Here is a 25,312-nt window from a genome sequence, read left to right as displayed (position 1 = left end):
CAAGTTTGGAAAAATAAGCAAAACGTTATCTAAACCAACAAGATCAAAAATGACACAAGTTCAAAATACAATACTGTAAAAATAGTTATTTTGCAAAATAACCTTTAAATTGCAGGAATAGCGTGAAAACACAGTTCCTCCGACTCAGTAGCTCCATTCAGGGCAAGCGCGATACTGAACATGACAGAGTCTAACAATTCCAGCCAACCGCATCGGTACGGGTCAGCTAAAGCATCGACAGACTCGGAGACAGTACCTTTCTTGTTGCGGTCAATGCGCCAATGCGAGTCATTCGGGGCAACTGTCGCGGTTGAGATGTGAGATAGAAGAGTTGCAGCATGCAATCTCCTCATGGCACGGTGCAGGCAGCGGATCGTTGATGGAATCGGTGAGACCAAGGCTTGCGTTGCAGGGTGAGACAGTGCTCAATTCGGTGCTGGCAGGTCACAGTGCGGTGATGGAGCCAGTTGATGTGGGAGTCGGGCAGAGACGAAGTCGGTGAAGTCTGTGCAGCATGCAGCAAAGCGGTACAGAGTGGGGTGCCCACAGGACGCGGTGCAAGCAGCGGCTCGTTGACGGAGTCGGCGAGACCAAGGTTGCATTGTGAAGCGAGGCGGTGCTCTCTGTGGTGCCTTCAGGACATGGAGTCTACGACGGACTCGGTGACAGAGTTGGCTGCTCTTTTCTTCTATGGCGACTGGAACCAGCGGAACCAGAGACGGTGCCCAGAAGGATGGCGAGGTATTTGCTGTTCCTGAGACCTCTTGAACAGGGGGCAAGCTCCACTTCAAGCTGTTGGAGATACTTTCTCAAGCAGGATGCACACACAGTTCCTCTCCTTGGCAGAAACAGCCACTGAAGGCCAACCCCAGACTGCATACGGCAAAAGGGTAGTACTCCTCCTCCAGTTTCTCCAGCTTTTCTCCTTGGCAGAGGTCCCTCTTGAAGTCCAAAAGTGGTCTAAAGTTCTGGGGTTCTGTCCCCAATATTTATACAGCAAAATCCTTTGTTCTCTAGTGGCAGAGAAGCCCTGTGCCCAGTTCTGTCCTCTCTGGTGCAGCTTCCTGGCAGGAGATGGAGACAGCATTTTGTAAGGCAGACCAGGCCCATTCAGGTGAAAGGAAATCTCCACCCCCTACACTAAATGCAGCCAAGGTCTATTCAGCCCAGCCCTGACTCACCCTGGAAAGGCAGGACACACCTCCCCCCCCAAGTGGTGTCTGAACAGAATGCACATCCCCAGCCCCTGTCACTCCAAAGCTGGACAGTCAATACACATCCTAGCAGAGGCACACCGGATGGCTAAGCAAGAAAATACCTACTTTCTAAAAGTGGCATTTTCAAGCACAGACTGTAAGAATCACCTTCACTAAAAGATGCATCTTAACATTCTGAGTTCAGGCATACTAAACTTTATTTTCCCATGTTGTTTCCCTGGACAGTTGTACTTATAAGATGTTATAAGCAAACTCCCCATTCTATCCTATAGCGACAGATAGCCTTACAAGAGTGAATAATGAATTTGGCAGTATTTCACTATCATGACATGCCACACACACTAGGGCATGTCCTACCTTTCACATACACTGCACCCTGCCCACAGGGGTACCTTGGGCCTACCTTAGGGGTGACTAACATGTAAGAAAAGGGAAAGGTAGGGCCTGGCAAGTGGGTGCACTTGCCTAGCCCTAGACTGCCTATAGGCTATGCAATGGCAAATCTGAGTTACATTACAGGCTGCATATGTGGGTGGCACAAACAGTGCTGCAGGCCCACTAGCAGAATTTGATTTACAGGCCCTGGGCACACACAGTGCACTGTACTAGGGGCTGACTAGTAAATCAAATATGCCAATCATGGAATATCTAATCCATAACAACAATGTACAGGGAGCACTTGCACTTTCGCACTGAACAGCAGTGGCAAAATGACCAAAGCATCTAGACCAGCAAAAACGAAGTCCATCACACAGCAAAATAACAGGAGACAAAGACAAAAATACAGGGGAAACCCACACCAATGATGTCAGGTCTAACAGCATCTGAATAATACATTTCTTAAATGTTCATGTCTCCCTTTGTCTGATATCCTTTTAAATTACTTTGTGCTTATCAGGACACCATTTGCGCAGTTAATCCCAGACCATGGCTGAGAGTTTTCCTTATCTCTGTTAGTAAATCATTGGATTTAGTTTGTTGTGAAAGCTTCCAAATAAAGAATTAAGCCAATCGTCTCTTCCATTCCTATCCTAACCCCCCATAGGAATAAAAGTTATGCAATGTTAATATTTTAACAGGACCTTTTACTATATTCTTGCTTTTATTCTAAATGTATATATCAGTGACAGATACAATTAGTAAAACACATGTTGAATGATAGCTTCACTTGCTCCACTTTCAAAGGAAGACTTTGGGCCATATGTATCAAGCAAAATTGCGATCGCAAATGCTGAAATTCACAGAATTGAGGCGTTTGCAATCGCAATTTTGCTTAGTGGTATGTATGAGGCAAATCTGCGTGCAAAATAGGGAATCGCAAAATTTGCGATTCCTTATTTTGCAATTGCATTTAAGGAATTCCAAATTTTGCGATTCCTTAAATGCAATGTAAGAAGCACCAAAAAAGTGCAATTTGGCCTTAAGGTATCGCAAATTACCACCAACTTCAAGTTGGTGGTAATTTGCGATTTCTTTAAAAAATGCACTTTTTTGCATTTTTCAAAGTGCAATGTGAAGCACATACATGCCCTTAGGGCATGTATGTGCGCCACATGTGCACTTATGCTTATTTCAGGGGTGCAACAGGGTGTCCTTTTGACACCCTTGCACCCTTGAAATTGCATTCTCAATTTGCGATTCTCTAATTGCTAATCGCAAATTGAGAATGTCTGCACATTCATTCCTATGGGCCTCTAGGCCCATAGGAATGAATGGGGAGGCATTCCTTAATTGCGAATCGCAATTTGAGATTCGCAATTAAGGAATATGTAGGATTCGCAAAATTTATTGCAAATCCTTCATACATACCATTTTGCGATTCTCAAATAGCGATTCGCAAAAAATCGCTATTTGAGAATCGCAAATGAGGATTTTAATACATTTGGCCCTTTGATCCTTATTTAGAGTTAGACAAATGGCACACTCCATCAAAGTGTGATGGATAGCCTGCCACTGTATTACACGTGCCATTGGATATAATGCACTTGTAGTACAGCAGCTAGGGTATCTAACACATTTCGGATGGAGTGTCCCATCCGCCAAACTCCAAATTAGGCTCTTTCTTTTTAATTATAAAGATATCACTGTGGCAAATAAAGTACATGTGTTTTACACAAGGGAAGAGTGAGTGGAAAAGAAAACCTGGTAGTGTACTCCCTGAGTCACACTCTAAACACACACAGATGACCAGGTGGAGTTTGTAATGTGGTGGCTCCCCTGGGCAGAATCAAAAAGATTTTGGAAGAGACGCCTGTGGCATCCGGGTCTTGGATTGCTGTGGCTCTCCATGGTAACCATAGAGTGTAGTCACAGGAGTGGCATCTCCGTCACTGGTGGGTTGAAATGTTTGTATTTAAAACTGTGGAGACTGTTGCTGGACCCAGCTACTGGGATGTGGATGGGATCTTCTCCTTAAGGATTAAACCTACCTACTACACCACAATCTGCCTTGACTGGCCCTTCCTACCAACTGGATATTACGATCCTACAACGCCTCACCCAAAACTCAGCGTGGCATGCTTCTTCATAGGTGAATATCCACACCACGGTAGGTAGATACCACCATGGTGGACTCAATCATTTCTAGGAGTTTTTAGAATATAGCAGGTATCCAGAAAAATACAAAATACCCTAGACATGGTTAAAACGAAACATCCAAGTCTTTTCTTGGAGAGAACCCCTAACTTTGGGGGGTTCAGGATATCTACGGGCAGATCAGCGGACTTGCAGACGGGGACTATTCAGGCAAACTTGCAGACACATCCACCTTGATGAATGTGTGGCTACAGGGGAGTGCCTCCCTGATCTGCCCATAGATACCAGAATCAACCCAAACTTAGGGGTTCTCGCCAAGAAGAGACCTCAATTTGGTTAGAGCATTAGACCTCATTTCTCTGCATGGTACGAATGAGTAGCTAGGCAGGGATGCTGACAGCCCTGATGAAGGCCCCAGACTAAAATGGGCTTTTGAAGGAAGGTTGAAACATGTTGGTACTATCATACGGGTAGATGAGTCACTAACACTCATCTAATACCCCATATGCTTCTTTTTAACTCTGTCTAGGGTACTCAAAAATAAATATGTAAAATCAGTGGGTATACACTAAAACATTTTTCTTTTTCTGGACCCATGCTATAATTCAGTTCTGATTTATCTAAGAACTCATAGAAATAGTTGAGCCCACCACAATAGTATCTACCTACCATGGTGAGGATATCTGCCTATGATGAAGCACGCTTTGCTAAATTGTGGGTGAGACATCTATTCCAATATCTTTTTCTCAAGGGAACCACCACGTTACAAACTTCACCTGATCTTCTGTGTGTCTTTAGATAAAGTGCATTTGCCTGTTATTCACCATTTCGCTAGCACATCAAGGACGTAAATTTGGATATATTTAAACGTGAGCTCTCCTCTGAATAGTAGTTGAGGATCTGGTCTCCTTTGTAACCTTCTATATCTAATATTGCCTTTGGTTGGAAGTGCTGTAGGCTTTTGATTTAATTCCTTTTTTTGTAATCGAGTTGTTGACCTGATTGTTTCAACTCTTAGTGCTCTCTGCCTCTGGCTGTTGCCAAGGAACTCTGTGCAAGTATTTTACATATGCAGTTTTCCACATAAAACAGTACAAGGCCACTTAGAATAATACCAAAAAAGTAGCTTTTATTTGGCTGCATTGTTAATCAAATGCAGTTCCCTTTACAGTAGAAAACCAGGAACTAACCAAAGTTATTTTTAAATAAATGCAAGGGCCTCATTTTTGCAACAGATACTTCTACAGTCATACAGAGTGAAGTAGAAACGAATGCTTGTTTTACTGCTTTTTTCTGCTTTATGCGTTAGTTTGCAGACCAATTCGCATATCAACAAGGGCTTTATCTCTGCTTTTTTGGCTTTAAAAGCCAAAAAAGCAGAGATAAAACTAGCACCCTATCAACAACAGGGTGCTAACATGCAAATTTGCATGTTAGCACCCTTTTACTCTACGCTTCCCTTTGCATCTCTAATGAGATGCAAAGGAGGCGTTCCAGAGTAAAATAATAGGAGAAATGTCGCTAAGCGACATTTCTCCTATTATCAAGAATATCGCTAACCTGTTAGAGACAAAAAAAGCAGCGCTAACCTCGGTTAACGCTGCTTTTTTACGTCTGGTATTTTTCTGACTTAGCCATGATATCCTATGGAAGGAGGATATCATGGCTAAGTTTGTCTGTCCCTATCAACAAGCTAACGTGAGATTATCGCTGGGTTTCCAGCGATAATCTCACGTTAGCCACTTAGCGTGAGGATTTTTATCGCTATTGAGATAAACGTTGCTAATAGCACGCTATCTCAACAATAAAAATCCACGCTAGCCGGCGATAATTATCCTAGCGCTAAGTGCGCTTAGCGATAATTATCACCGGTTGTTGTTGATATGCCCCTTAGTTAGATGCTAAGGGGCATATCAACAAGGGCTTTATCTCTGCTTTTTTGGCTTTGAAAGCCAAAAAAGCAGAGATAAAACTAGCACCCTATCAACAACAGGGTGCTAACATGCAAATTTGCATGTTAGCACCCATTTACTCTACACTTCCCCTTGCATCTCTAATGAGATGCAAAGGGGGCGTTCCAGAGTAAAATAATAGGAGAAATGTCGCTAAGCGACATTTCTCCTATTATCAAGAATATCGCTAACCCTGTTAGAGACAAAAAAAGCAGCGCTAACCGTGGTTAACGCTGCTTTTTTACGTCTGGTATTTTTCTGACTTAGCCATGATATCCTATGGAAGGAGGATATCATGGCTAAGTTTGTCTGTCCCTATCAACAAGCTAACGTGAGATTATCGCTGGGTTTCCAGCGATAATCTCACGTTAGCCACTTAGCGTGAGGATTTTTATCGCTATTGAGATAAGCGTTGCTAATAGCACGCTATCTCAGCGATAAAAATCAACGCTAGCCGGCGATAATTATCCTAGCGCTAAGTGCGCTTAGTGATAATTATCGCCGGTTGTTGTTGATATGCCCCTATGTTACTGCAATCAGTGCCTACGCTGTTTTTTGGCACTTTTGTAAATCACATTTGAAGTTCAACGGAGATTAAGCTTAATCTGGTTTTCTTTTGTGAAGGTAAAACAGTGTGTACTGTGTAAAATAGATTGATGTTCAAGAACCAAAAAGGCGTTCCTTGTGAAGAAGTCATTAAAAAGGCTATATTGGATAACATTAGGGAGGATTCCTCTATTGCCTGTATATATCTCCTTTTTTTGTTCAATTTCTGCACTGCACATGGCGTTACTGTTCTTGCTCCAGTGCATGTCTCTTAAATAGAACACTTCCTAGAATTGTTAAGCCAGCATGGAGGGGCGCTAATTAAAACCCCACAGTGCTGACTAGCTTTAAGCCTCCAGAAATCAAGTCCACTCTAATCACTTTATGGATAAACGTCATAACATCCTATAGTTAGCCTGTACCATAAATGAACCTCCATCTCATCCACCCACTGCGTACCTGGTCTCCACAGCAATGACGTAATTTAATCAACCAATCATTCGCCAAGCACATATTACTCCTTCATTTTCTAGAGTACTAGCAATACTTCATACAGATCTATACTAAAGTGTTATTTGAATAATGTCCTATGACTAAGTACTCTCTTTACCCTTCTATGTTTATATCTCACTTTTTTTTAACTTGGTGACATTTTTCATAAAAAGATTTTGACTACAAAAAATAACTCTACAGTGTTGCATCACAAGTGAGGTTGCTGAAGAGAATGTTGGACTGACAGTTCATGCATTGGCACTCCAGTTAACATTGCATTTTGTCCTTTTCAGGAATTGTGGCTCTGTGGTCACTTGCGATCTTGGCTTTTGAGCGCTTTATTGTGATTTGTCGACCACTGGGAAATCTCCGCCTAAGGGGAAAGCATTCAGCTTTGGGCATTGTCTTTGTCTGGGTCTTCTCGTTCATCTGGACCATTCCGCCCACATTAGGCTGGAGCAGCTACACCACAAGTAAAATTGGGACTACTTGTGAGCCCAACTGGTAAGACTCCTCCATTACGCTTAACTGCTTTCTAGACAGAATAAAATGTATGTACATGAATCAGAAGCATAGCTACCATTGGTGTAGCAGTTGTAGTGTCACCTGGGTCCATGTATGTAATGGACCTACAGCACCAGCTAACTCAGTCGTAGATGCCTTCTGGGCCAGTTATAACTGTTTTCACTGCCCAACTAGGGATTGCATCAAAGCCATGTCAACCTTACAGAACTACTCAAATTAATGTCGTTGTAGCAATAATTATTACACTATATAACACATTCTACCATTTGTATGATCTCTAGGTATTGCTATATGGTGTTAAATATTACCAAACTCAATGGTACTCATTTTTTAGACCTCAGAAAGATAAATGTGTCCGTGGATCCACTAGAATTTGAACCTGCGACCTTCAGGTTCCACACAAAATCTCTACAATGGATGCGTTACTTCAGAAAGCTCGATTCCCGGTCAGAAAAAAACACAATACACTCACACTGGGAACATGTTCACAGTAATTGTTCTTTCTGACCATCAGATTACGAGTTGCACAGTACTAGCAGGTTAGTATCTCCACAAAAATAAACATGTGGTAATACTGCACCAGTACCGTGCAATTACGACTTACAACCACATGGAATGTGGAGTCATCATGTAAAGGCAGATTTACCGGTCATAAAATCATACTGAATTCACAATTTAATGGGGTTTAACATAAACATTTACCTCATATTCTGACCAGGAACGAAATATTCTCTGTGTGGGCGTGGGTTTTGTGGGGAGTGGGGAATCTGGGCTAGACAAAACTGGGAAAGATGATTGGCTGCTGCTGCAGTCAAAGCCTTATGTGGTTTTCTAGAACGAATTATTCCCTGGAAAAAATGGGTCTTGTGTTCCAACACCCAGGAAATCATGGTTCAGGAACACCAGCCCTCTCTGTCTCAGGTGGTGTGGACTCCATACAGTAATTCTGTTCTGTCTCATTCATTATCAGGGCCTTTTTAATGAAAGTAGAACTTCCTACTTGGCCAAAGTGCAAACATTGCATTTACTGAATTCAGCGACCATTGGGAGGTAACTGCAACAGTCTCTGAAGTTCTCCTTGATAATAGAGGCGCTGATATACATAGTTATGTAATTGCTTGTTACAGACAGGTTCTGCATTCATACTGCAGCCCAAGCACTATGGAGCTGTGGAAGTGCAGTATTCCTTGTGTATGGCTGGAAGGCAATGCTCATTTCGCTAGACCTCTCAGCTGCGTTCGATACTGTAAACCATCAAGTACTCCTTCATCTATTAGCCGAAATGGGGATTACGGGTGGGGCACTGAGTATTGTTAGATCATTTTTATCAAACAGAGAGCAAACCGTACTGCTGGGGAGATACAAATCCCACTCCTTTGCTTTGCTTTGATCATCGTTTTCGCCAACCCTGTTTACTGTCTGTTACCCCTTTGGCAAAACTCATTTGCTCACATAGATTTACTGGCATCTGTTATGCGGATGACACACAAATAGTAGTGTCATTATCATCCAAGCCAAAGGACGTGGCGAAGAAATTTAACAACTGTATGGCCTACATCATTAGATGGATGCAGGAAAACTGATTAAAGTTCAATACAGAGAAAAACAAGGTTTTACTATTTGGAAATTACATCTCATTTTGGAACAACTCCTGGTGGCCAGATGTTACGGGACCATGTCCATCCCCTGTGAAAAAAGTAAAAAAGTCTAGGAGTCACATTAGATGATCAGCTGTCCTTGTCTGACCAGGTTAATCTCACCACATCTTCTTATATATAATATAAATCGTTTCTTTCGGGCACAGCCCATAAAACACATCAAATTGATACAGCAAGAGTACTCTTAGATACATTAAATAGTTTACACAATTTAAGAAAGAAAGACATAAAAGCATCATGGTACAATTGCCAGACTGTGAAAGCAGGTTAAAAGTCAATATATTGACAATAAAAGAAAGGGGGACAACATCTATGTGAATAAGTTGTTGGACTGGTGAAACAACCAAATGTGCTATTAGACGGATGCAGTTATCACCACTCAGGAAAATTCATATATTTACAACAAGCGAAGTGTACAAATCGGGAGTCATAGGGATAATATGCAAATATGGCGGGGGGTAAAAGGCCGTCCGGCGAGGTGTTTTGACAGGTGGATCGCCACCGTCGGTTGGGCAGTGGCGATCCGCCTGCCATTCTAATAGTCCCCTAAGTATCCTTAATAAGTCCGGGGGAATACCGTACCCTTCTAGCACCTCCCACAATGTGTTTCTAGGGACCAGGTCAAACGCCGCTCTTAGTTAAATAAAAGCGACGTATAGGTGGTCACGCAGCAAGGTGATGTATCTCCAGGTTATCACCTTGAAGCAGAGGACCTAGTCCAATGTCTAAAGCCTGCTTGGGACTCTTCCAGGATATTATTTTGTTGCATCCACTCGTTTAGTGTAAATATGACCTGTCTGCAGAAAATGTTCTGCTAGTTGTCAAGTAGACTTATCGGCCTATAGTTCGAGGCGATAGATCTCTCGCCTTTTTTGTAGATTGGTATAATGACCGCACCTTGCCATGACGGGGGAATCTAATTGTCTTTTATTATTCTGTTTGATAGACCGTCCATATAGGGGGCCCAAATATCTGGTTCAGAAAGACAAAGGTCTCCCGCAATGCCATCCATTCCTGGGGCCTTCCCTTTTCCGTTTGTGTTATTGCTTTATATGTTTCCGATAGGGTGAATGTGAGGTTTGATTGTGCAGCTGTAGTGCAGGATAGAGTAGTCACATTAGGTAATTGGGCACCGCTAGCCTCCACATCTTCTAGTTTCTACACTTTGAGGATTCTAGAAAATATCTTTCATTTCATTCCTTTGGATCTACAGAAAACAGTGATCATAGCATTGGTTCTATCAAAGATAAATTACTGTAATGCTCTCTATTTGGGAGCAAAAAAGTGGACGCAACAGAAACTACAATTGCTTCAAAATGCAGCAGCCTGTTTACTGCTCAAAATTTCCAAATTCAGCCCTGTGCCAAAAAGGATCGGCAAAGGCTGCCTGTCCAGGAAAGGGTTACATTTAAGTCTTTGTGCGTTGTTCACAAGGCCCTCTATGGCTCCGGCCCTTTTAACTTAAAAAAATTTCTTAAGTGGTATGTTCCACAATGCAACCTTAGATCATCCCCCGCTTGTCTGTTGGACATCCCTAGGGCCAAGGCCAAGACAGTAAAGTGGAGGGGGGGGGAGGACAGAAGTTTTTTTCACTTGGCCTGTAAACTATGGAACACCTTGCCACTTACATTGAGGTCTCAAACTAATGAGCAGGTATTTACAAAATCTTTTAAAACATGGCTATTTGTATCCAATGTCTAAACCTGCTCTCTCCCTTCCCCGTCTGATTAGTAAAGGCAACTCTAGCGCTAAGATGCCCTGGCATTCATGCGCTTTACACAACTTTTACTTGGAGCAGAAATAGCAATCTACTTAGAGGGTGCCTGCAGGCATTTCCCCATGCCTTTGTACTGTGTCAACAAAAGCATTTGATGAAGATGAGCAGCAAGAACCTATGATACACCAGACAATACGATTTCCACTTCAAAGCTGCTGGAGAGGCCAGCTGGACCTCCGGTAAGAGATTGTTTTCAGCTCCATGCTTTTCTATTCCCTTTCAAATGAATGATGAATGTTGGTGAGTACCTGCTACGTTCTACTCGTTTCTATTTCTATAATTTAGGTGTACAATAAACCGTGTATGGAACAATGTGTACGGTGGTTCTGTTTCCCGCTTCTTCCCGCAGAGCCCAGCGCTTTAAAAAACACAAACCAGAATGTGCATGTTTGGTGTTTTTCAGGCATCAGCGGATCTCGCTGCGCCGTTCAGTTAGATCACTGCTGCGCCTCAAAATCATCAATGAAACATATCCAGCAGCAACACAGGGCGCCTCGAACTTGATCAATAATTCCCCTTTGTGTGAAATTACTTTTATGCCCAACATGATGACTTTGACTTTTTTAGGTTAAAGCTGTGGTTTTATTTTCAGAGGATTGTCAACAGGCGTGCTTTTGCTACATTTTCGGTTCACACTCAAATATGATTGCAGGATTGTCTACGTTATTGCATGCAGTGTTCACACCTGTCATGGTGTCTGGAAAACGACAAACGTGCCCTGATTTTAGAGGACTCATTACCTTTCTAAAATGACATTTCAATAACCCTGTTACTCACTGGGTGTCTAGGAGGCAACTCATGATATCACCAGAAATGTATTAAGTAAATAGGCGTTGGGGGGGCATGATTCTGAAACCGCCATTAGCGTGACGTCACGGCATTGTGTCAGAGTGCGGAGTGTTACACTGGCAGCTGCGGCCTGATGTATATCGCTGCTTCATCAAGTTCTACTTATCACGGAATGACTTGAGAGTATTACGTTGCATCTGCCGAAGGAGTGGAGGAGAGCTCCCAGTGTGCTTCACTCCCCCCCTCGCCGTCCCCGTCCTGTCATTCATGTGATGGCTCGTGGCCCTTTAACAGTAGATAGAGCTGCAGCGCATAGCGTGTTGTATAGCATTAGCAGTAGGCAACACTCCCCACGCCCCCACAATAGCATGCATGTTCTACGCATAAATAAAATACACCACACAAATTTTGTTTGGGTAAAAACTGCTGCAGGTTTATTACATACACCGTTATGTAATATGGTGGGTTATCTTACGGGCAATCCAAGGGCAGGCAACCATCTGCGCCGCCTGCCCGCCTGATGAGCCAAGCAGCACTGGGGCGCACCCCATCTGTGCTGCCCCTTCGGTGATCCTCTTCCCGGATCACGGTCCCTTATTGCTCACGCACCTTTCAGGGCGGAGCGTAGCAAGGCAAGCCCCCGGTTGTTCAGGCCCACAACGCCCGAAGGACTAGCGGGGCGCCGACACGGTTTTCCAGGAACCTCCCATGAGGCTCCTGTGCTCTGGCACCCCCTATAGTGCCGCGCAGAGGTACCCTTCGGTACCCATTTGCTTCCAGATCGCCCTGTAACTCTGCCTGCAAGGAAAAAGAACATTACAACATTATATGCCTCCCCCACTGCTTCCACGCTGGGTAAGCAGTAGGGTGGGAGACGGCTTGTCCAGCGCGCAAAGAGGAAGGCCAGTGGGTGCGGAGGACTATATACCCCCCCACCCCATTACTCACGCCCCGGAAATGACGTGCCCTGCGCGCTGCAGCCCCTGGCTGCCGGAGTAGGGGGACTCCTCCCCAAGGGGTCCCCACACTTAGAAGAAGGGGGGTGGGCTGGTGCCTTGCTGGCACTGGAGGCCCGCCCTCCTTAGGGCACCCTACGGGCACCTCAGGCAGCCGCATAGCACCAGCAGTAGGCAACACTCCCCACCCCCCCACAATAGCATGCAAGTTCTACGCATAAATAAAACACACCACACAAATTTTGTTTGAGTAAAAACTGCTGCAGGTTTATTACATACACCGTTATGTAATATGGTGGGTTATCTTACGGGCGATTCAAGGGCAGGCAACCATCTGGGCCGCCTGCCCGCCTGATGAGCCAAGCAGCACTGGGGCGAACCCCATCTGTGCTGCCCCTTCGGTGATCCTCTTCCCGGATCACGGTCCCTTATTGCTCACGCACCTTTCAGGGCGGAGCGTAGCAAGGCAAGCCCCCGGTTGTTCAGGCCCACAACGCCCGAAGGACTAGCGGGGCGCCGACACGGTTTTCCAGGAACCTCCCATGAGGCTCCTGGGCTCTGACACCCCCTATGGTGCCGCGCAGAGGTACCCTTCGGTACCCATTTGCTTCCAGATCGCCCTGTAACTCCGCCACAGCTCTGGAGGCGGCCGCCGTCACCGCCAGAACCCCCCACCAAAACAGCAATAGTCTTGCCCGCTAACTCTCCTGTCTAGAGCCTCCGGCAAATATAGATGAAAGAGAACATCCCTACTGGTTATCGATGCCCCATCTATATCCCAATAGCCCTAGCCGTTAGCTTGGATCAGCTAGTGTCTGATGAAACAAAAACGCCCTTTATGCCTGTGAAGTTGTGCCAAGCACTATTCACCTCACGCCGCAAAGTTCCACTGCGTCACATGACTCAGCCCCGTCCCACTCTGGGTGGGACAGTTTCAGACACCCTGGCACACGATGCCCCACCTAATTGCTGATCACACTGGCAGCCGCCCATCTAGCACCGTGTGTGACTGGACACATGTGTCTCCCATCTCTGGGACAGCAGCTCACATGTTAGAAGGCTGTTCCTACCCCTGCTTGCCAGCTTAGGCTATACGGGCGAGGGGGATTATGCTTAACCCTTGCACAGTCCCTTTACTTGCTAAATCCATGCACACAGGAATGTCCATAACAGGCGTAGAAGACAATGAGCACGGCTGCCCTCCAGCACTTACCCTGCACCCCTTATTCCTTATGGGAATTTCGGACGCTCAGCTCCCTCTGGTGAAGCCCCCTAGGCATACCCGCTCAGAGAATCTGTCTGATTCGATACAGGGCGCACTTTCTGTAATCCAGTGCCTAACACTTGAAGTGGGAGATGCCACACACTGCCTAGGTCATGGGAACCTTAAGGAGCACACTAATTTCCCCCGGGCGTACCACTAAATAGGACTGGCTCCACCCAGCTGTGACGCTTCTACTGGGCTGAGTAAATGCGGACCAGGATGACCCTTAAACAATCCGCGTGGTGTGCTGCCACAAACCGTATTGATAATAAGAACCTTAAGAAGCCCACAATTACCACCTGGGCGTACCCCTCAATGAGATCGGCTCCAAACAGCTGTAGGCCAGAGAGACACAATATTCAACCTATTTACTGGATTCTGCCACTTGGTACCCTACTGGTTGCAGCTCTGTGTTTATGTGAAGGGCGCGTGCCCCGGGGCATGAGGTCGCTGATAACCTGGTATGTTACCCACTCACTGTTGTATCGCTAACTGCCCTTATTTGGATAGAAGGAAAGCTGGATGATTCCTAAGCACTGTGGGCTTAATACTCCAACCCAGTTTGACCGCAAAACTTGGGACAGGACAAGAAGTATCATGCCCTTCAAGGTACATCTACCCCAGCAATGACTATCCACATATTTGGGACACCAGTCGCAGAAGATGCCCCTTCTAGTCTCAGGTTCTAGCCCCTAGAAGGATAACCAGGGAGCGGACAAGTCTGTGGGAACCAGGGAGGACATACTGTGCAAAAACCTGCCCTTTCCTGAATATTGGGACGCCAAAAGGTCTGTGATACCTGATGCCGTTTGGCACTAACGCAGTGTTAACCAAACTTTACTGCGCCACAGCACACTTGTTAGCTGACAACTACCACCACCCGCCTGCTGCCCTGGTTAAAGCGCAGGTGAATATGTCTTAACTGAAGTGACCTGATACCTGCCCTTGGCTGCAGACGAATGCCCACCCCGTGAACATGGTACCCGATTCTATAAGGTGCCCGCAGGTGTTCCCCATGAAGGCCCTCGTAGTCAATTGCACAATGCAGTCTCAGTATTTAGCAGTGCCTCTTTTTGCGTTGAAGTTTCCTGAGTACGTGTAACATTAGACTTTCCCACCGTTGGGCTGGTAACTGGTGGGAAAGGCAGGCTGTATTTTTGCGGCTTCTGACGTTACCTCCGAATATACACTACAAAACCACAGTACCTACAACACGCCAGTACCCTTGGCCTTAACAATGCTTGTTAGTTGTATAAGATAACTGAAGCCACAATTCTGGCTTCCCTGCGTAGCATATTGAAAATGCTTCCATTCTGAACTGGTGGGACTGTCACCCTAACGTGTTGAACATTCATTAAATGTCTCCCTTCGATGAATAGCAAAATATTGTCGGCCGAGCAGTGAAATCTTCACTCAATGCAATAAAACAAAACCGATTGCTCCAGCGCACGGCCCCCACTGCGCCCCCCAGATGCCAGTGGGACTAGCCAAAGTTTGTACCGAGCTCTGGGGGCTTAAATCTCAGCACTTACTCCACCACGCATGTGAAAAATGACACTGGTTAGCACTGTGCAAACTTGCAATCTTGCAAAACAAGTACGTAATATGTCACGGGTCATGTGCATCGTGCGCCCCAACAAAGTGCAATAATGATAAAATTGACTCCCTGTACTATACAGACCTGTACAACAGTCGCTACATATAAACCGGTCCAACACGTAGTGCTCGATAACAATGTTCAAACTTAATACAATTGACGCCGTGCCTATTCGCAAGCGTATCAACAAGTCAACTTCTTCCGAGGAGAACATGTGAAATGCATGCTGAAAGCAGTGCATGACATTCAGCTTATGAGATGCCTTAAAGACAATGGCAGAATTTGCACCCTGTCTAGTGGGAGCGTGCTCCACCAGAGGCACAAGAATTACCATTGAGCTTGCATAAAACAGTGCGCAAACGCGGTCCCAAAATCATCAGCGGACGAGACCTGCAAGAACAATCATTCTCCCTCTTGTATGTTAACACCCCAACTAGGTTGGATTGAATACCAGTTGGGATGTGTGTATAACATTAATAATTACTGACTTAAAGCCATCCTGACCGAGGTTGGCTTCGTGCTTAATGGAGACTTGCCTTCCCTGTAGAACAACTCTGTGATACTACTTTGTCGGCGATGATAGCTCCTGAACAGTGTAGCAAAGCCCTCGAGTGGCCTGAATGCGTAAATAGCTGACCCGCGGTGGACTCCGTGCTATCTGTGAAAACATTTAAACGGATTCCACATACACCTTGAGCCTGAAGCGCTGCAAAAGCATCGGGACAACCGTAGCAAGTATTAATTATGGTCAAAGTGCGGGTAACCGACAGCAAAGAAAGACCAAACATCCGGCATGAGATCCCAGTTTCCTAGAGCCTAACAATTATCCTGTACCATTATCAGGGATAGGCCCAGGGATACCCAAGGCAACCCTTCAATTCTGGAATGATGGGCTGTGCAAGATCTGAACTAATTCTACGCCTACCTAAGTCACCCAACAAACCAGTTGGCCTGACTGACCTGGTGTCATGGTGCCCAGTATTGCGCAAACTAGAATCGGCATACGCGCGCGCTACATACCGCAAGGCAGTTCTAAGGAACACCTGACAATTGTGCCACTATAAGCCAGGACTCCTGTCAGGAGGCCACTTCCTTTTGCACCACACCTTGCTCCTGCCGTGCTGCCAATCATAGTAACACCACAAATACTAACCCGGGTACTCGTGCAAACGTGAAAATTCCGCCTATTTCAAGCCCTCAAAACTAAAGGATGGCTTGGGCTGCCTTTAGGGTCATCTCTACAAAGGCAGACAGCGCCAACTTGTGGCAGACTGTCCCAAGCGCCAGTGAGCAATTAAGTCACGTGCAGCGCACCAGCACCCACTTGGTCAAATTACACAGTAAACTTTGTGCTGTAATTTAGCCTAGTGGCCGCTGTATGGATAGCCGCTATGTAGTGGCCACTTAGTATTTTGCCGTTATGTCATTTCAACCCTGTAATCAATACAATGGGGGGACTCCACCTACAAGTCCATCTTATGGCTCAGTCAATGCTTCTATTTGCATCAGCTAAATAAGCCATAAATCTGGCTCAGTTGCATAGCCAACCAAGAGCTAGCCGCCCCCATCCATAGCTGCCAAGGTTTCAGTTTGCTATGTGAGACCTTTTCTCATATCAGTGCCACTATGAGGGACATTTAAAGGCCTATGATTTTTTTTTTTTTAGCAAAATCAAACAATGAAGATGAGGGAAACATATGGATATCACCAATTACACAAACATACCCGTGTACGGTAGCCTATAGGCCATACAATTCATAGCTCTGACTAGTTGGATCATGGTGACCGTTACCGGTAGGCCTGCTCATAGTAAACCCACAGATGATGCCACTTGCCACACCCCCAGCTCGTGGACTCCACCCATAAGCCAACACATTCAAACGAAAGGACAAACCGGCTGTAAAGTGCTCCTTTACGTGGCACCTGTGCATTACAAGTGAAACATTATTGCTTCAATCACGTACCCTAAACCTGTGTCTCCTCGAGGAGTTTATACTCGCAAAGCTGAAGTCATGAGACAATCGACACCTTAGGGGTACCAGAGCATGTTGAAAATGATCCCTTAATAGCCTTCTTGAATGCTTTAAACCTATGATGCATAAGGATGCTTTGACCACCTTTGAATTGCCCACATTTATGAATGGTCCATTGTGTTTTTTTTTTTACCTGCAAGGCTTCACCTTGCGCTGCTTGGGCCATGTGTTCCACACTTACGACATCACTAAAAGGTTTCTATTTGATCAAAACAGAACCTCCTATATGCTAAGTGGTGGAGTCACCTATTATTTTCAGTAATAGTGATTTGCTGCTGTTTTACCGTCACCCTCCCTGAATATTGCAAACTCATCCAGAAATTGGAAGAGTGTGTCCGTGCACTGCCAGTAACTTTCCCAACGTGGGCATAAAAGATCTGGACTGTATCAAATTCAACGCTATTCCAAACAGGGGCCCCCAAATAAGTTTCGACCAAGTGCAGCTGCTAATACTACCGCATGTGCTGTTGTGCACGAGTATGCACTCCTGACCTTAAACCTTCGAAATGCCGTGTTAAACACGCCAGAGCCCCCCACGCATCCTGAAGAAAGGCTGTACATTGCCACCAGAGAAAAGGTATTAATCAATCAATGTGCGCCCCGGCAACATCAGGCATGTCTTTGTTTGCCCAGGCGACCATCAACATTTGCTGCGATACGATAACTAAACATCAAAATTCCCTTGGAGGCAGTAACCCCAAAACCTCTCTTCCATAACGAGGGTAAAGGGTATGACTAACCCGTGCAAGCAAAATTCTTTGCATAGCACGTTGTGTCGCTCGACTAGTATGTTGCTGTTTCTGCCCTTGCATTCCAGGTATATGATACAGCAAGAACATCATAACTGTACATGTCAGTGTTCTTGGCTTTGTCACAGGTTGTTAGTTGCCTAAGGTAAATAAGCAGCACTGTGGCTTGTATATAATATTGAAAAGCTTTCCCTTAATGCCGCTGACACCATGACAATGTTGTTGCACTGCCCTAAACATCTGATGGCTTAAATGGAAATCACGCAGCAAAATATTTCCTAGTAACTCCATATTGGCAAAACACCGAAATGCCTGTGAATATAGCATGAAATATAATCCTGATACTATGGCTTATTCCTAAAATGCACATTACAAATGTAATTATCCCTTGGCGCTTTAAGAATAGGTGTATTTCCCAACTAAGTTATTTTGCTTCATCTTAAAAAGAGGTGATATCCATCCACTTTTACTCATTAAGGAAGAGCACAGGCTAACAGTGTTCCAACTGCACCCCTGGAAACTTTCATTTGACAGCATGCTCCTAGAAGCTTTCTTCGGGTGGCAGCGCTCTACAATGTAAACACCCGCCAAAACCGATGTATTCCCGTTCGCCGACTGCGCAACAGCTGGCGATCACATATTGAGACTACAATGCGATAGCTTTCAAACAGCTCCGAAAAACAAAACCCCGCGGAGCCAGCAACTCCAATGTATGTTGTATGTTAACACCCCAACTAGGTTGGATTGAATACCAGTTGGGATGTGTGTATAACATTAATAATTACTGACTTAAAGCCATCCTGACCGAGGTTGGCTTCGTGCTTAATGGAGACTTGCCTTCCCTGTAGAACAACTCTGTGATACTACTTTGTCGGCGATGATAGCTCCTGAACAGTGTAGCAAAGCCCTCGAGTGGCCTGAATGCGTAAATAGCTGACCCGCGGTGGACTCCGTGCTATCTGTGAAAACATTTAAACGGATTCCACATACACCTTGAGCCTGAAGCGCTGCAAAAGCATCGGGACAACCGTAGCAAGTATTAATTATGGTCAAAGTGCGGGTAACCGACAGCAAAGAAAGACCAAACATCCGGCATGAGATCCCAGTTTCCTAGAGCCTAACAATTATCCTGTACCATTATCAGGGATAGGCCCAGGGATACCCAAGGCAACCCTTCAATTCTGGAATGATGGGCTGTGCAAGATCTGAACTAATTCTACGCCTACCTAAGTCACCCAACAAACCAGTTGGCCTGACTGACCTGGTGTCATGGTGCCCAGTATTGCGCAAACTAGAATCGGCATACGCGCGCGCTACATACCGCAAGGCAGTTCTAAGGAACACCTGACAATTGTGCCACTATAAGCCAGGACTCCTGTCAGGAGGCCACTTCCTTTTGCACCACACCTTGCTCCTGCCGTGCTGCCAATCATAGTAACACCACAAATACTAACCCGGGTACTCGTGCAAACGTGAAAATTCCGCCTATTTCAAGCCCTCAAAACTAAAGGATGGCTTGGGCTGCCTTTAGGGTCATCTCTACAAAGGCAGACAGCGCCAACTTGTGGCAGACTGTCCCAAGCGCCAGTGAGCAATTAAGTCACGTGCAGCGCACCAGCACCCACTTGGTCAAATTACACAGTAAACTTTGTGCTGTAATTTAGCCTAGTGGCCGCTGTATGGATAGCCGCTATGTAGTGGCCACTTAGTATTTTGCCGTTATGTCATTTCAACCCTGTAATCAATACAATGGGGGGACTCCACCTACAAGTCCATCTTATGGCTCAGTCAATGCTTCTATTTGCATCAGCTAAATAAGCCATAAATCTGGCTCAGTTGCATAGCCAACCAAGAGCTAGCCGCCCCCATCCATAGCTGCCAAGGTTTCAGTTTGCTATGTGAGACCTTTTCTCATATCAGTGCCACTATGAGGGACATTTAAAGGCCTATGATTTTTTTTTTTTTAGCAAAATCAAACAATGAAGATGAGGGAAACATATGGATATCACCAATTACACAAACATACCCGTGTACGGTAGCCTATAGGCCATACAATTCATAGCTCTGACTAGTTGGATCATGGTGACCGTTACCGGTAGGCCTGCTCATAGTAAACCCACAGATGATGCCACTTGCCACACCCCCAGCTCGTGGACTCCACCCATAAGCCAACACATTCAAACGAAAGGACAAACCGGCTGTAAAGTGCTCCTTTACGTGGCACCTGTGCATTACAAGTGAAACATTATTGCTTCAATCACGTACCCTAAACCTGTGTCTCCTCGAGGAGTTTATACTCGCAAAGCTGAAGTCATGAGACAATCGACACCTTAGGGGTACCAGAGCATGTTGAAAATGATCCCTTAATAGCCTTCTTGAATGCTTTAAACCTATGATGCATAAGGATGCTTTGACCACCTTTGAATTGCCCACATTTATGAATGGTCCATTGTGTTTTTTTTTTTACCTGCAAGGCTTCACCTTGCGCTGCTTGGGCCATGTGTTCCACACTTACGACATCACTAAAAGGTTTCTATTTGATCAAAACAGAACCTCCTATATGCTAAGTGGTGGAGTCACCTATTATTTTCAGTAATAGTGATTTGCTGCTGTTTTACCGTCACCCTCCCTGAATATTGCAAACTCATCCAGAAAATGGAAGAGTGTGTCCGTGCACTGCCAGTAACTTTCCCAACGTGGGCATAAAAGATCTGGACTGTATCAAATTCAACGCTATTCCAAACAGGGGCCCCCAAATAAGTTTCGACCAAGTGCAGCTGCTAATACTACCGCATGTGCTGTTGTGCACGAGTATGCACTCCTGACCTTAAACCTTCGAAATGCCGTGTTAAACACGCCAGAGCCCCCCACGCATCCTGAAGAAAGGCTGTACATTGCCACCAGAGAAAAGGTATTAATCAATCAATGTGCGCCCCGGCAACATCAGGCATGTCTTTGTTTGCCCAGGCGACCATCAACATTTGCTGCGATACGATAACTAAACATCAAAATTCCCTTGGAGGCAGTAACCCCAAAACCTCTCTTCCATAACGAGGGTAAAGGGTATGACTAACCCGTGCAAGCAAAATTCTTTGCATAGCACGTTGTGTCGCTCGACTAGTATGTTGCTGTTTCTGCCCTTGCATTCCAGGTATATGATACAGCAAGAACATCATAACTGTACATGTCAGTGTTCTTGGCTTTGTCACAGGTTGTTAGTTGCCTAAGGTAAATAAGCAGCACTGTGGCTTGTATATAATATTGAAAAGCTTTCCCTTAATGCCGCTGACACCATGACAATGTTGTTGCACTGCCCTAAACATCTGATGGCTTAAATGGAAATCACGCAGCAAAATATTTCCTAGTAACTCCATATTGGCAAAACACCGAAATGCCTGTGAATATAGCATGAAATATAATCCTGATACTATGGCTTATTCCTAAAATGCACATTACAAATGTAATTATCCCTTGGCGCTTTAAGAATAGGTGTATTTCCCAACTAAGTTATTTTGCTTCATCTTAAAAAGAGGTGATATCCATCCACTTTTACTCATTAAGGAAGAGCACAGGCTAACAGTGTTCCAACCGCACCCCTGGAAACTTTCATTTGACAGCATGCTCCTAGAAGCTTTCTTCGGGTGGCAGCGCTCTACAATGTAAAAACCCGCCAAAACCGATGTATTCCCGTTCGCCGACTGCGCAACAGCTGGCGATCACATATTGAGACTACAATGCGATAGCTTTCAAACAGCTCCGAAAAACAAAACCCCGCGGAGCCAGCAACTCCAATGTGACCAACAAATCAGATTTGTTTGCTCAGTTCCCGGCTAACACCCGCTTCCCACCCGACGCAAACAGGAGCCCAAAGCTGGTTGCCAGTCCAGCTGTAAGCAGAGCCATCCTGGAGAAACAGCGCTGCCGCGTGATGTCACTGGCTGCACCCCAGGCACTTCCAAGGTGGGCCCATCCTGGAATCAGGTCCGGCCACCCTTCAAAAGGCCCCGGCCTGCTCATCAATCATACAAGTAATTAGCGATCACCCTTTCTGTGCTGACCGGAACAACATAAATCACACCCACCCATCTCAGAACCAGGGAACCAGAGCTGAGATAGAGGCAAACACTGTGCGTAAGGAATCCGAGTTTGCAGGGCAAAGTCAAATCCATGCCAGGTACATGTCAAAGTAAACAATAAACAGGGATCAGTAAATTAGCGTTGGGAATGTTGGTGCAAAAGAGGGAAAATTAACATAATGCATTTTGTTAATTGGCTTCGCCTTTTTGTCAGTGTAACACACCGGCCCAACAAGATGCCTCTTGTACAGCGCGTGCCTTCTACCCTACCGCTGAACACACCGGGCAAAAATAATTAAATAGAGATCCCAGGACAAGACCACCCTCTCTCCAACATTGGCGTGAGAGGCCCCAAGGTCATCCCTGCCCCCCAAACTTACTGCGCATGGTGACCACCACCTGGTCCCGGGTACACGAAACCCGAGGCGTGTTTGTAGACACAGCGTGTCCAGGAGGGGCAATGGAGACTGCAACAATGCTGCCGACACAAGACCGCACGGTGTTGGGCACAGGCACCCCCATGCACTCCTGCTGTGCTCTTATGCCCCCCATCGACACGCACCCGCCACAGCAAGCTATCAGCTACACATAATCCTGAGCCTAAAACAATAAGCGAGCTAGGGTGTTTCTCCTACCCAGTGGGCCGGTATTGTGCACAGCACTGTGCTCCAGAAAAACAGCGGAGAAGAAGCCTAGCGGCCCGCTACCCTCCCCCCCACAACGCAACTTCCGGCCCACATGGGCCGAGGCCCAAGTCTGACTCATAGCCACAGCGAGGGGGCCCTGCAAAGCTTGCCGCCCCTTCGCCCAGAGCACAGCAACAAGTCGTCGAGGCTCTCGCCTCTCAACTCCTGCCCAACAAATGCGCACTAAACTGGACATGCCCGTATGACCCGCCCTGAGCTACCATGCCGCTTAGCGGCGCGTCCCAAAGGCTGCACATCTCTGGCAGGGGACAATCTACTGCCCCACACGGGCACAAAGCGGAGGGGGGGAGTGGATAGGGTGGCTCATGCTCCCAGATTCTTCCGCCGCAACTTCCACGAGTGTGGGTGGGACGTTGTGACCATAACCAACACCAAAGCAGGGGCCGCAGGAGAAGAGCTCCCGGGCATTACATCCCTGCCAACAAAAGGCAAAAAGGTCTTCTCTGCCCCCAAACTCACCGCGCACGACGACGACGACCCCCGGGTACATGAAGCCCCTGCAGACACAGCGGGGGGGAAGAAGCCGCAACAGCGCTGGCCGACACGAGACAACAGACGGCGTGTCCAGGGCGCAAGGAGGAAGGCCAGTGGGTGGGGGAGGCCTATATACCCCCCGTTCCTCATGCCCCGGAAATGACGCGCCCCGCGTGCCGCAGTCCCTGGCTGCTGGAGTAGGGGGACTCCTCCCCGAGGGGTCCCCACACTTAGAAGAAGGGGGGTGGGCTGGTGCCTTGCTGGCACTAGAGGCCCACCCTCCTTAGGGTACCCTGCGGGCGCCTCAGGCAGCCGCATGTAGTGCTTTGTAGAACTTCTCTCAGAATGTATTTTCAGTTTAAACTATTATCTTTCATTATAATCTGATTGAGTCACACTACTGGGGAATTTAGATAAATGCCGGTACATTGAAATTGATTCTATACTCTGCTAGCCTGAGGAAAACAAAACAACACAAGACAACCATGCTCCAGAGGTACACGATCCAGAAACCACTGGCTCTTGTGACTAAATGTATACAATCTAGTCAGGCGTGTAACACAGGACCCAGCATCCCCTGTGGTGCAGGGGGTGGGGAGGGGGGCAACCCTTTAGGGGGCCTGCTATTCAGCCAAAGGTTACTGAATGTTTGTAGGATATAGAAGACTCAGGCTTTCCACATCCCATTCTTCAGTGTGGGGCAGTTATTTTAAGTTAACACTGGATCTAGTAACTGCATAGGGTTTTCCTGTCCTTTGCAGTTGAAAAACACTGAGGGGCAGACCTACAAGGAAGTGCCACAGCACGGCAATGCAAGCCCTTTGGCTGTACCATGCTGCGGCACTTCTGAAGCACAGGAATGCGACATATTTACAATAATATGTCGCATTCCTGTGCACAAACTGTAGGTGCAAGGATGCCTGCATCATGGGGAGATTGTTTTTGTGCAGGAAGGGGCACCTTCCTGCACAAAAACAATCACAACAAGCATTTTCCTCTTTAAATGCGTGCTGTAGAATGCAGCACGCATTGAAAGAGGAAATAAAGAGGAGAAATTTAAAAAAATCACCTCGCTGCACCTTCCCTGGGGAGGCGTAGCATTGACACGCATTTCTAGATTTACGATTCCCCGTAAATCTGGAAATGTGTCTAGATCCATGGGTGTTGCGTGGGAACACCCACAGCAACACCCATGGAACACCCCTTTCACTCAAAGTGCTGCGTGTGAAGGGGCATATTTACAAGGAGAGGAAAAGTCACGCAGGGTGGCTTTTCCTCTCCTTGTAAATATGGAGAAGTGAAATGCGCCTCCAGTACGTCACAATAAGTGATCTGCCCCTGAGATTCGAAGAGAGAGGAAGAGATGCAGAGAGAGTGAGTGAGAGATCCTTAGTCCCAGGGCCTAGTCACACTGAGTACAGATCAGATATCTGTTCAGTCATAGAATACTTGTAGGTGACTTTCACGTTGTAATGACTTCAACACATGTTCCTGTTTTCTAACCAGGCACAAGAATGAATGTAAATAGTTTAGATAGGCCTAGTTTGACAGCGCAGTTGTCGCTGACCTCAACTGATCACCAGACAAAAGCTTTAAAAAGTAAAACAGAGAGAAGAGCTCAGGCCATTCCTACATACTAATATTACTTTCTGCAAGCTTTTGATTGAGCAGAAGGTGTGTGTTTCCCAAGCGTGTGTTCAAAACAGAAGAACTGAGTTAAATATATGACAAGACAATGGCAAAGGCAGCTCATTATGTAATGTTAAGACCAGGGCAGAAGGCCTGAACGCATTTATTATGGAAAGTAAATGTTAAAGCCAAAAGGCCTTTAAGGATGGATTGTGATAAAGCAGTGAGGTAGGTGTTTTGCAACCTTGACTCTCACAAACTTCTCACAAACTACCACAGTAGTCATGGGTTTTGGTGCTAGTTCCCCCTCGGACGAAATTTGGGGGGGGTAGAAAA

At 46.0% G+C, this 25,312-nt stretch overlaps 1 protein-coding gene across 1 annotated transcript in view; it reads left to right on the top strand.

The window, feature by feature from the left end:
• Positions 1–25,312, top strand: part of LOC146867502 (opsin-VA-like) — a 345,134-nt gene that overhangs the window by 113,087 nt on the left and 206,735 nt on the right. Inside the window, exon 2 of the mRNA XM_085606191.1 lies at positions 7,036–7,246. Coding sequence (XP_085462317.1) covers positions 7,036–7,246 — 211 coding nt within the window. The remainder of the gene's footprint in view (positions 1–7,035; positions 7,247–25,312) is intronic.

Source organism: Triturus cristatus, chromosome 1_2 (assembly GCF_964204655.1).
Source record: "Triturus cristatus chromosome 1_2, aTriCri1.1, whole genome shotgun sequence".
Classification (NCBI taxonomy): Eukaryota; Metazoa; Chordata; class Amphibia; order Caudata; family Salamandridae; genus Triturus; species Triturus cristatus.
This window is presented reverse-complemented; position numbering and strand designations above follow the sequence as displayed.